Source organism: Ursus maritimus, unplaced genomic scaffold, assembly GCF_017311325.1.
Source record: "Ursus maritimus isolate PB19 unplaced genomic scaffold, ASM1731132v1 scaffold_7, whole genome shotgun sequence".
NCBI classification, from domain to species: domain Eukaryota; kingdom Metazoa; phylum Chordata; class Mammalia; order Carnivora; family Ursidae; genus Ursus; species Ursus maritimus.
The window spans coordinates 33,922,532-33,935,485 of record NW_024426885.1 but is presented as its reverse complement, the minus strand read 5'-3'; the positions used below and the strand labels follow the sequence as shown (position 1 = coordinate 33,935,485).

General features: G+C 38.7%; 1 protein-coding gene across 2 annotated transcripts in view; it reads right to left on the bottom strand.

The window, feature by feature from the left end:
* Positions 1–12,954, bottom strand: part of IDE (insulin degrading enzyme) — a 110,162-nt gene that overhangs the window by 72,049 nt on the left and 25,159 nt on the right. For both annotated transcript variants that reach the window (XM_040624139.1, XM_040624138.1), the window contains exons 2-4: positions 9,555–9,739; positions 8,357–8,564; positions 3,035–3,204 (exon numbers count right to left, since the gene is read on the bottom strand). In XM_040624139.1, coding sequence (XP_040480073.1) covers positions 3,035–3,204; positions 8,357–8,564; positions 9,555–9,739 — 563 coding nt within the window. The remainder of the gene's footprint in view (positions 1–3,034; positions 3,205–8,356; positions 8,565–9,554; positions 9,740–12,954) is intronic.

Genomic DNA, 12,954 nt, shown 5'->3' with positions numbered 1-12,954 from the left:
CCTTTTAAAAATAATTTTTTAAAAAGACTATTTTAGACAGAGAAAGTGCGTGTCCGAGCACGCATGCCTGCACGAGTAGGGGGAGGGGCAGAAGGAGAGACCCTCAAATAAACTCCCTGCTGAACATGAAGCCCAATGTGGGGCTCAATCTCACGACCTTGAGATCATGACCTGAGCCCAAACCAAGAGTCGGACACTTGACTGACTGAACCATCCAGGTGCCCCTAGTTTAAGCTTCTAAAATCAGAAGGTAACCTGGCATCTGCATTACTTCTATCGCATTTTCTGTACTTTTGTACTGAGTCTGGCTCAGTCATCTCTTAACTGTTTATATTACCTTATACTTCACTAACTGCCTAGCCTTGTCAGTGGTTTATTAAAAACAAGCAAGCCCTCAGAATCCATCCATACATACATGACCATTCAATGTTTCTCTTCGCCCATCACTCCTGAAACCTTCCCCTAGAACATTTTAAATTGTTCCTTGCTTGTGACCAGAAGTAATATCACCCGCCTTATTCACCGGATTTATTTCTGGAAGATATGTGGCAGCTTCCTGATTATGCTGATTATGATTTGTCACCAGGGAGGCTATTTAAAAGAAAGCAACTCTGAAAGAGGAGTTCCAACATGTTCTGCACAATAGCAGCATTGTTGGTGCAAGTAATCTAACTTACCAGAGAGACTACTTAAAGGACAACAACCATTTGGATGTAATGACTTTGAAATTTGTTTTCTTTACAACTCACATCCCCTTCGTAATATACCATGCATGCTGATGTTCTCTACAAAAGCCACCTGCTTTCTTTCTCCTTCCTTCCTTCCTTTCTTCCTTCCTTCCTTCCTTCCTTCCACCCTCCCTCCCTTTCTTCCTTCCTTCCTTCCTTCCTTCCACCCTCCCTCCCTCCCTCCCTCCCTCCCTTCCTTCCTTCCTTCCTTCCTTCTTTCTTTTTTAGGGGGAGAGAAGCAGAGGGAGAGGGCGAGAGAGAATCTTAAGCAGGCTCCACACCTAGCATGGAGCCCAACATGAGGCCCAGTCTCTCACAACCTTGAGATCATGATCTGAGCCAAAATCAAGAGTCGGATGTTTAACTGACTAAGCCACCTAGGTGAACCCAAAAACCACCTTTCAAACAACTCAGCATTACATAGGCGTTTTAGGGACCATAGTATTCATCTTAGCAGTGATGTTGATACTGAGTGCCAAGTACTATAAGTCTAAAGAATATAATAATATCACTGCTTCTAATCGCAATGTTTAAAAACTCCTCTAATTCTCTCTTCCTCTCCCTCTGCCTCTCCCTCTGCTTGCTCCCTCTTTCTCTCTCTCTAAAATAAATAAATATATTTTTTATTTTGTTTTATTTTTTATTATTTATTTATTTGACAGAGAGACAGCCAGTGAGAGAGGGAACACAAGCAGGGGGGGTGGGAGAGGAAGAAGCAGGCTCCCAGCGGAGGAGCCTGATGCGGGGCTCAATCCCAGAAAGCCAGGATCACGCCCTGAGCCGAAGGCAGATGCTTAATGACTGCGCTACCCAGGCGCCCCTATTTTTTAAATAAATTAAATAAATAACTCCTTAATTCAGGGCACCTGGCTGGCTCAGTCAAAAGAGCATGTGACTCTTAATCTTGGGGTCATGAGTTTAAGCCCGCTGGGTATAGCAATTACTAAAAAAAATAAATAAATAAAAACTCCTTCTCATTCTGCAAAGCTATGATAATTCCCTGGCTGCTGTTGGGATATACTGGAATGGTATCCAAACTGAAAGAAAGCTGTCTTTATAGTCTTAAAAAATGTTCCCAAATTAAGTTATATAAGATGCATAAATTTGTAAGTGCACTCAACAATCTATTATTTTTATGCCATTTTATAATCCCCAAAGCAGTATTTTAATCATAGCAACCTGTTAACAACGATTACATCTGGTGAGTGGGACTGGCAGGAGTAGATGAGGAAAAGAGAGTTTTTGTTTTTGCTCTTTTTTAAAAATACTTTTGCACTGTTTAAATATTTAAATTAAACATGTACTTTTTAATGAAAAATTGAATAAAGAAAAAGAGTACAATTATGAAATCAAGAATCTCCACATTTATTTTATTCTACTCCCTGTCATCCCCACCTCTAATCTCCTTCCAGGGCATTGCAGCAGTCTGAGAGCAGGGACCTGGTGTGTTTCCTACAGCATTCAAGCTCCCACAGAGTCATCCCCATCAGGATGCCAGGCATGTGCAGGGAGTAGAGGTGGAAGTGATGGGAGCAAAATAACTCAACAAGCCTTGAAGTGAGCAGTAAAAAAAGCACTTCTAACATAATATAATAAAAAATTATTATTAAAAAAAAAAGCACTTCTATTTGGAAGGAATACTTCAGAATACAAGGATCTGTTCTCTCTTTGAAATGCTACTTAACATCTATTCACACCTCTAACGGCTGTGCTCCTTCAACATTCAGACCCCTGTTTGAATGATGGCCAGAGTACATCCTCTAGATGGCTAAATAATTGCTTAGGTCATTATTACCACAATTTTAAGAATATCATCCCAAGTTTTATGTATGAAGTCCACTGACAAGAGCCCATTTGACATCTTTTTGAACTACCAGCCAAAATGCTAGCCACGTGTTAGAGTAACTTCATTCTTACTGTTTCTAAACTCTGAATTCCATTCTGTATCTTCTTATCCAACAAACTTACTTCATATTTGATCACTCTTCTTAATAACCCATCACTTTCTCCATGAAGCTCAAACACCTAAGCTTCAGTCTCATTTCAGGTCACAAGTCACAAATATGAGTGCCTATACAGGGACCAGACAGATAACATAAGTGTAGAGGTATGGTAAGCAATAACAGGGAGTAGCAACAATATAAAAACCTTTTCTCAGGACTGCGAGTTTAAAAAGAACAGGGTACTAGGAATGGGGAGTTCTAAAATCCTCTAACCTGAACTGTAAAACACAATACTGTGAAAAGAGGCCATGGGTTTAAATGAGGTCAGAGAGAACTAATGCATGAAAGCTGCTGTTGACAAACCTGTCCCAAATTTGCTGAAGGGGTGTTTGGGATTCCCCGTAGCTTTTTCCAACTGGAAGAGTCTCCAGGCATCGTTCATTACATTCTTCTCATGCTCTGAATCAACCGCATTCACCTCTCTGTCTTTGCAACTCTCATCAAATAAGGGGCACAGGAAAAATTGTGCAAACCTAAGGGTATGAAACACAATTAACAATTTGAAAGCTGTTATTTTAAAAGAGTAGCCTTTAAAAAAATATGTTTGAAACTTAACAGATAAGAAATATGAATTCTACAGAATCAAAAAACTACCATTGCTACCAAAAGAAATGCAAAGTAAGTTCCAAGTAACAGAAGAAAAATATTGGACATACGTAAATTCAGAGACATCAATCTACCCCAGAGACATCAGTAAAAATATACTCAGTCGACACACTTCAGATGCCAATCCCAAGACCAAGTTGTACCTGGGCTTCTAACTAACTGGCTACAGATCAGAGGTTCCCACCACCTCCTCTGGTTCAATTAATTTGCTACAGCAGCTCATAGGACTCAGAGAAACGTTTTTCTTACTAGATTACCAATTTATTATAAAGGATTTAATTAAGAAATAGCCAGATGGAAGGGATGCACAGGGCAAGGTACACAGGAAGAGGCACGTAGGCCACTCCCCCCAACCTCCATGTTTTCACCAACCCAGAAGTTCTGCAAACCCTGTCATCCTGGGTTTTTATGGAGGCTTCATTACATAAGCATGACTGATTAAATCACAGGCCATTGGTGACTGAACTCCAGCCCCTCCTCCCACTCCTGGAAGGTCTTTGGATAGGAGTGAAAGTTCCAACCTTACAATCACAGGGCTAGTTGCTCTGGAAACCAGCCTCCCATCAAGTTACCTAAGGGCTTCCCCAAAGTCACCTTATTAACATACCAAAAGACACCTTTAAAACTCTCATCACTTAGGAAATTCCAAGGGTTTTAGGAGATAGGGGCCAGGAACAGGGAGAAAGACCAAATATATAGTTCTTACTATAAATCAAAATATCACAACAGCAAAAAGGCAAGGAAGACTTACAAAGACAGTAGCAATCTATTTAATATACGCAATTTGGCAAGTCATGAAAATCCTTGTTATATACGGCTAATTCTCCCAAAAAGGAAAAGGCAGGTGACAGTTCTTGGGCAAATCTTAAATTTACAGTTTAAGGTGTAATTGCACTTAGACTCAGACAGTTTAGGTCAAACTAAGTGACCTAGTTTTTTAAAATTTCTTTTTAAGTAGGCTCCACGCTGGGCGTGGAGTCCAATATGGGGCTCAAACTCCTGACCATGAGATCAAGACCCGAACCGAGATCAAGAGTTGGACACTTAACCAACTGAGCCACTCAGGCACCCCAAGTGACCTACTTTTTAAAGGCTCTATTTGAATATCTTTTCTTCTTATGGAGAAAAACAAACTTTAACTAGTGGGGAAAAAATAATGGAATGAAAATCCTAGGACACAGTAGTTTGACTAAGATACCATTATGGGCTTTTAAAAAATATTAAGAGAATTTAAAAATTTTATAACCAGTGGTTCAACAAATAACATGGCATGTAACTCTCATATAAGTAACCAAATGCTTCTCTTGAGGCTATCCTTTAGTAGTAGTACTAAAGTTTAAACTAAAATAACTTTAGTGGGGGACCTGGGTGGCTCAGTTGGTTAAGCACCTGCCTTCGACTCAGGTCATGATCCCCGGGTCCTGGGATCAAGCCCTGCATCAGGCTCCCCGCTCAGCAGGGAGTCTGCTTCTCCCTCTGCCTCGCCCCACCCACTCATGCTCTCTCTCAAATAAAGTCTTTTTAAAAAAATAAAATAACTTTAGTTGTAAGTTAACTCTCCTGTATCAGGCTGCAATTTAAAGCAAGATTTCATACAGTAAATCTTAAGAAACTTTAGACCCCATCTTATAAAAACAAGATCCGGAATTCAGATGAAGCCACAAGCAGATGTCTGAATAGGGCCTAACAGACTCCTGGGTCTAAAGACGTCTCGGCAATGGCACTTCACAGGCCAGCCGTCAGAGACTGTTATCACTACTTGATACTTATTTTATGCACACAGAAAATACGATACTGTGCTAAGTACTTTACACATACCAACCCAAAGGAAAAGTCCATCTATCTGGAGTCTATAATCAAAGATACGTGGAAACAGATATTTAAAGACATGTAACCTCTTTTACCTATCTCAATATGTTTAAGCTGGTAAAAGTGCCTAAAAGCTACATACCATAGCTGGATAGGTCCATATAAAGGGTCACGATAATGACACAGTATAATTAATATTTTAAAAAGACGCTCTTATGAGGTGCCTGGTGGCACAGTCTATTGAGTGTCGAACTCTTGGTTTTGGCTCAGATCATGATCTCAGGGTCGTGAAATGGAGCCCCGTGACTGTCTCCACACTGAGTGCGGAGTCTGCCTAAGATTCTCTCTCCCAGGGCGCCTGGGTGGCTCAGTTGTTTAAGCGACTGCCTTCCGCTCAGGACCGAGTCCCGCATTGGGCTCCCCCTGCTCTGCAGGGAGCCTGCTTCTCCCTCTCCCTCTGCCTGCCACTCCCCCTGCTGTGCTCTCTCTCTCTCTGTCAAATATAAATAAAATTTAAAAAAAAGATAATAAAAAAAATAAAAGTACCTTTAAAAAAAAAGATTCTCTCTCCCTTTCCCTCTGCCCCTCCCCCATGCACATATTCTCTAAAATCTTAAAAAAAAAAAGATGCTCTTATACAAGTGTTTTTGTTTTTTTTTAAATCCTCTGAGTCAAGTAACAGACATCCTCCATCATACAGAGATTATATGAACATCTGCTGTAGCATTTGTAAAGCAGGAAATTAAATTCAGTGTATGATCCCAGGGAACTCATTAATGGAAGTCTTCTGGGAATACATACAAAAGATGATTACACCTCAAAGCTGCTGCCTAAAGACTGAAACATAATCTAGAATAAGTAAGGAACAGGCTACTATGACCCAGCCATGTATCCCAAACCCATGTCTATTCCCTGTTAATGTTCTTTCCGCTAAGGAATAAATTCAAACTACTAGGGTTTTTTTTGTTTTGTTTTGTTTTGTTTTGTTTTTTAAGATTTTTATTTATTTATGTGACAGAGATAGAGACAGCCAGCGAGAGAGGGAACACAAGCAGGGGGAGTAGGAGAGGAAGAAAGAGGTTCACAGCAGAGGAGCCCGATGTGGGGCTCGAACCCATAACGCCGGGATCACGCCCTGAGCCGAAGGCAGACGCCCAACCACTGTGCCACCCAGGCGCCCCTAAACTACTAGGTTTTTTAAAAAATATGATGACTGGGGCGCCTGGGTAGCACAGTCGTTAAAGCGTCTGCCTTTAACTCGGGGCGTGATCCCGGCGTTCCGGGATGGAGTCCCACATCAGGCTCCTCCGCTGGGACCCTGCTTCTTCCTCTCGCACTCCCCTGCTGTGTTCCCTCTCTCGCTGGCTGTCTCTCTGTCACATAAATAAATAAAAATCTTAAAAATATATATATATATGATGACTATTATTAATACAAGTAAGCAAATAAAGCTATTACTAAAACTGCTAAGTCAAAATTCATTACAGACCGGTCAAAAGGCTGCAGAATTACACCTTCTTGGAAATATAGAAAACAATAAAAAGTTACCAAGGAAAAATTACACTTTGGATAATGAATCACATCACTAATAGGACAAAAAATTAGAAATTATTAGCTGTGTTGAAAATTTACCAAGAAACTAAATTGGCCTAATGGAGCCTGCTCCAGAAAATACTTTCACAAAATGTCCCCATGGTTGAAACTGCTGGTCAAAACATTCTGTGTCACACAATGAGATATCACCTTATACCAGTCAGAATGGCCATTAACAAAAAGACAAGACATAACAAGTGTTGGCAAGAATGTGGAGAAAAAGGAACCCCTATGTTGGTGAGAATATAGATTGGTGCTGCCACTGTGAACAACCACCCTCAAAAAATTAAAAATAGAAAAACTATATGATCCAGCAATTCTACTTCTTGGTATATATCCAAAGGAAAAAAAACAAAACAAAACACTAATTTGGAAAAACCTCTATGTTCACTGCAGCATTTTTTACAATAGCCAAGATACAGAAACAACCTAAGTGTCCATGGATAGACAAATGGATAAAGAAAATACAGCATATATACACAATGGAATACTACTCAGCTGTAAAAAAGAAAAAAGAAAAAAAGAAATCTTGCCATTTGCAACAACATGGATGGACCTGGGGGTATTATGCTAAGTGAATAGGTCAGACAAAGACAAATATGATCTCACGTATATGTGGAATGTAAAACACAAAACAAAATAAAAGTCATAAATACAGAGAACAGACTGGCAGTTGTCAGAAGACGGGATTTAGAAGATGAGTGAAAGGAGTCAAGAGATACAAACTTCCAGTTATAAAAGTCATGGAGATATAACGTACAGCATGGTAACTATAGTCAATAATACTGCATTGCAAACTTGAAAGTTGCAAAAGAACAAATCTTAAAAGTTCTCATCATGGGGCGCCTGGGTGGCTCAGTCGTTAAGCGTCTGCCTTCGGCTCAGGGCGTGATCCCAGAGTCCTGGGACTGAGCCCCGCATCGGGCTCCCTGCTCTGTTGGGAGCCTGCTTCTTCCTCTCCCACTCCCCCTGCTTGTGTTCCCTCTCTGTCAAATAAATAAATAAAATCTTAAAGAAAAAGAAAGTTCTCATCATAAGAAAAAAATTTTTTTGTAACTTTGTATGATGACGGATGGTAACTAGACTTACAATGGTGATCATTTTGTAATGTATACAAATATTGAATCATTATGTTGTATACCTGAAACTAAAACAATGTCAATTATACTCCCATAAAAAAAAGTTCTATATCTAAGTATCCCTGAGACTAGAGTAATTAAAGGAGAACAGAATATTTAAGTCCTAGCATTCTGGAATAGGGGCATGTTTGAAAGAAATCCATGACACTATTACAGTTTATTCTTCATGACATGCTTCATATGGAATACCAGTTAGAATGGGAAGAGCTGGTAAGAATTTCATAAGCCAATAAAATATTATGTAGGGCTGAAGACTGGCTTAAAGTCACGCCATTATTTTTCCTCTACCACAAAATAAATATTTACTATCACCCATTATTTTTTTCTTTTTTATAAAACACAGGGGAAAATACTGGTTAAAATACTTTTTGTTAAGCTATAAAGCTGTGAAGACATCTTTGTAAAAATAGTAACTATTACTACTATTAAAGTAATAAAGTGCATAACATTGGATAATTCATAGGGTATTTGGCATTACCTGTCTAGGGCACCTTCTAGGTGTTCGTGGGAAACATCAAAATAGTAATTGGTATGTTCTCCACTAGTAAAGGCATTTGAACTTCCTGCATGCTCACTGAGAAACTGGCTGTATTCATTTTCTTTAGGGTATTTCTTTGTTCCCAAAAATAGCATATGTTCACAAAAATGACTTAAGCCAGCAATATTTGGAGGATCTGACAATGAACCTGAAAGAGAAGAAAAAAATACATACCACAAATCTTTTTTTTTTTATGTTGAAATTTATAAAATACAGATGGATTGCAGATGATCTGGAACTTCCGTAACCATACAATCAGAGAAAGTTAGGCACAGGCTAAAATGGTATTGGTTAGATGCTAGCCTCAGCTTCTGATATTAATTAGTTGGTAACTGTGGGCAGATTACTTAACTTCCCTGGACATTAGTTTCCTCACACATGACACTGGAGGGAAAGAAAGTTGAATTCACTGTTTTATAAGAGCTAGAACTTTCTAGCTCTGACATTTTATTGCAGGAGATAATACAGTGTAGTGGTAAGAGCATAGGTTTAGGGTTACTAGCTCTGCTGACTGTGAAACTGTGAGCACAATACTTTATCTTGCCTCAGTCACTTTTTCTATATATACCTAAACTAGAGAGGTGTGCGAATACAAATCAGATGATATTTGCAAAGTGCACTATGTCATACTTGGCAATAATTATTTGTTCAACACATGATGGTTATTACTTTATTTCCTCAATTTTAAAATGCCATTGAGTTAAATAAAAGCTTTTCAGAGAGGAAAAAAAGAAACACACCTACGTACATATAGGTAAGAATCAACTTGATTAAAACTGCATTAAATGTGGAGGAAATGTGCACAGAAGAATCTAGAAAATATGATATTTCCTAGTGTACCAAAAGTGTACAAAAGTGAAAGCATTACCACTGCTACTGTAAAGGATGGGAATTAATTTCTTTGCTGCAAGGTCACCTTAGCTGAGAACCTAACAAAATGTCTTGGAAAATAAATGTAAAATTATTTTATTTTGACAAATGTGATTGCCAATAGCTGTACAGGGCTATTGTACAAAGTAAGGTACATCAAACTGATAACTAGGAGGTCTTTATTTGCACACATATGGAGAGTTCTAATGAATGTCAACATTAGATCAAGAAAACATAACCAAGCTTAATAAACAATTTTAAATTGTACCTATGTGCACATCAAGTGCTGCTGATGACTTATCTGTGGTCGGATCACTGATGAGAAGTACTTTGATACCATTGGCCAGCTCTAGCCCACGGTATTCTCGCTTGTCTTCGGGAGACTTGATAATGTGATTTCCTAGTCTCTTGATAGCTGGATTATTCATCTTGCTGTAAGTCTTCTCTTGGAAACTGAAAAGAAAAAAAAGTAGTAATTGTTGCACTGTGGCTTAATTTTTTTTTAAGAATAAACAATAATATCAAGCAAACCCATATAATACATCAACAGATAAAAAAATATCTGGAGGAAACTTTTTTTATAGCTCATCTACAAGGTATAATCATTGCTCTCTTCCCTCTTACCCCTCCTTCTTTTGTTAAGAGAAATGCAAACAATATTTTTTTGTGGAGTCCTATTTGATCTAGGAGAGCACCTGGGATGGTGATTTGAGACAGGATAGGTTGGGTTATGAGCTGGTCAGTGTGCTGATCTAGAATGGGTTTTTAATTACCAATAACCCTTTCCCACATAGTTCAGAAATATTTACTAAAGTAAGATGAGAGGTTGTGTAAAGATTATTATTGGACCAACCAAAACATTGCTCAACTTGATGATATTCAAAGATAGAACAGAGCTAGAACTCATGGGTCTGACATGCACATGCTCAGAACATAGGGGACGACAACCCCCAATGAGGAAAAAAAAAAAAAACTGTGAAGTCCTGATACAAAATAAAAGACCTGGGCTACACTATGAAGGCAGGAAAAAAAAGAAAAGAGAAAAGAAAAAGTACATACAAACAAATAAAAAATGGGAAGGATCCCCAGTAATTTTTATTATCTGGTGAAGAACTGAATGCCAGAGCAGGAATAGTCCAGTTGTCTTAACAAAGATGTTAAGTAAGTTCTCCTACAAAGGACTTCCCATCCTCTGATAGTCCTCGCCTTTCCTCTCTAGGAAAGCTGAGTTACCAAGATGGGAAGAGGCTGTAAGCACACAGAATTCTGTAGGAGTATTGTCTGGTATTAGCGCAGGGAAGGGATGTTCCAGAGTCTGGGATTATATATGTTTTTGAGACTAAGAGTAGATGCTATTTTTGTCTATGTTGGGGATGATCTAAGAGACAAAAATGAGCCTGTTATTTTCAATAGTCCAATAGACTAATCAGGTAAATCCCAAGAGGAAAAATGACCCCATGCTAGCATATTTTCTTCTTACCTGGAAGACAAAAGTAGTATATCTGTCTGCTCCTTAAAGACCGATAGACGTCCAGATTTAAAGGTAAATCAGAAGGGCCAAAATAGGCATATTATTATTATTATCAATAAAACCTTTATTTTTTGTGTTACAATATCTGGAAATTAAGGGAGGGAAAAATCTGGTTTGCTTTTATCAGAATACCTTTCTTTCTGAAATTAACTATTCTTCTGAGTAACAACTGATAAACCAAAGAGGTTTGCTCCAATTAAGAATGTCGTCTAGGGGCGCCCGGGTGGCTCAGTCGTTAAGTGTCTGCCCTTGGCTCAGGGCGTGATCCCGGCATTCTGGGTTCGAGCCCCACATCAGGCTCCTCCGCCGGAAGCCTGCTTCTTCCTCTCCCACTCCCCCTGCTTGTGTTCCCTCTCTTGCTGGCTATCTCTATCTCTGTCAAATGAATAAATAAAATCTTTAAAAAAAAAAAAAAAAGAATGTCGTCTAGATCTTCTTTTGAGAAGACTCTGGAATTTTAAAATACTATACGTCACACTAAATATATAAAATTGTTTTTTTTAAATCACATAGTACTTTATATAGACAGTGCTAATAGTCACACCCTATTATTAGTAAAAATTACTTCTTGAAAAACAAAGCATAAAATATAATGCTAACATTTTTGGGCTATAAGATCACCATTGGAAAATTCAAAAGCAATTTGGAAGTTATAAGCATATTATTAACAACTCCTTTCTATTTCATTAGTCACAAGCCTCTGAAGTTCGATGTTCAAGACAGATGAAAATATCTGAGTGCAAAGTCTTAAAAAAGGTGTTTTGTGGTTAAAAAAAAAAAATCTGAGGGTAACAGAAAATGATCTACCTGAGCCTCCAAAGAGGGGCACAAGGATAATAATACTGGCTAAGGTATTTCCCAAAGGGCGATCTGTTTGGACTACAACTAATGCCTTCAGTACGTAGCTGATTTCAAGGACTTTAATCTGGGTTAAGATTAAATAAACCATGAGACAGCTTCCATTAAGACCCCCCAAGAAGAAGGGGAGCATTAAACGAAAATAGGAAAGCTCAGTGTGTACCAGAGACCACAGCCTACGCTCTTTCCCCTAAGGCTCTACTAGAGGCAGGGAGGGGTTGGGATTCTTATAATGAATTTAACCAAGTGGGAGCAAAAACCAAAGGCTATTTATTTTTATTCCATTGCCATTGTTTTCACCTAACTCCCTCTACTGTGCTTGCCCCAATTAGTCTGACCTAGAAGCAGCACAGGCTAGAAATGACTAAAATGTAATGCTGATGATGATGGAGCTCTAAAAACTCTGTCCAACCCACAACTGTGGTGGGGAGATAAAATACAGCTCACTTTCATAGGACGAATGATCTTATTCTGTGGGAGGTGAAAAATTCATCAGAAAAATTCATCACCCTCCACCATAGACTCCATTCCCCTTGTCCAGATTTTCATTTTTTTAGAGGAAAAAAATACGTACCATCAGAGTTCATCACAGGCATGTAGAGAACTCATTTAGATATTGAAGGCCTGCCTGATTGATATCCCTGTTGTGGCTGAGCACAAAGAGAAGAACTTATCTCTAAGTCAAATATAAAAATTGGTCCAACTACTTTTAGACATTTGTACAAGAGATCAAGGACAACTATAAATTTCTATGCTGGCAATGCTACCAAATCAAATATCATGACTTCTTGAGGAAGTAAAAGCCAAAAGAAAAAGTACCAACATCTTCAAACAAGATCCATCCCCAGCACTCTATATTCAGTAGGCATAGTCTGGATCCCTACAGCCTATCTATCAGCACATCCTACAACAATGTGATTCTCACCTTCTGGAGAACTGAAGGAAATGATCGGGAACTCCTCTGACGATGAATTCATCAACAGCTTGCCTGTCTCTGTATTTATACTCATGAGATCACATCCCAGCTCCCTCATTAGCATCAAGCCTTCAGGAGTAATTCTGACTTTCAGATGACAGGTTGGTGCTAACTCAAATGCTTTCCCAACACGTATTCGATATTTTTAACCTAAGTCAAAATCTTTGGAGCAATAAAACTACTTTCCACTTTAGCAACATTATCATACATTGGAAACTTTATAAGGCACAACATTGTCAGTGTTCAGCATTCTGATAAACTGGAGAGAGATTTAGTAATTACAGCATATTTTGTAGTTCTGTT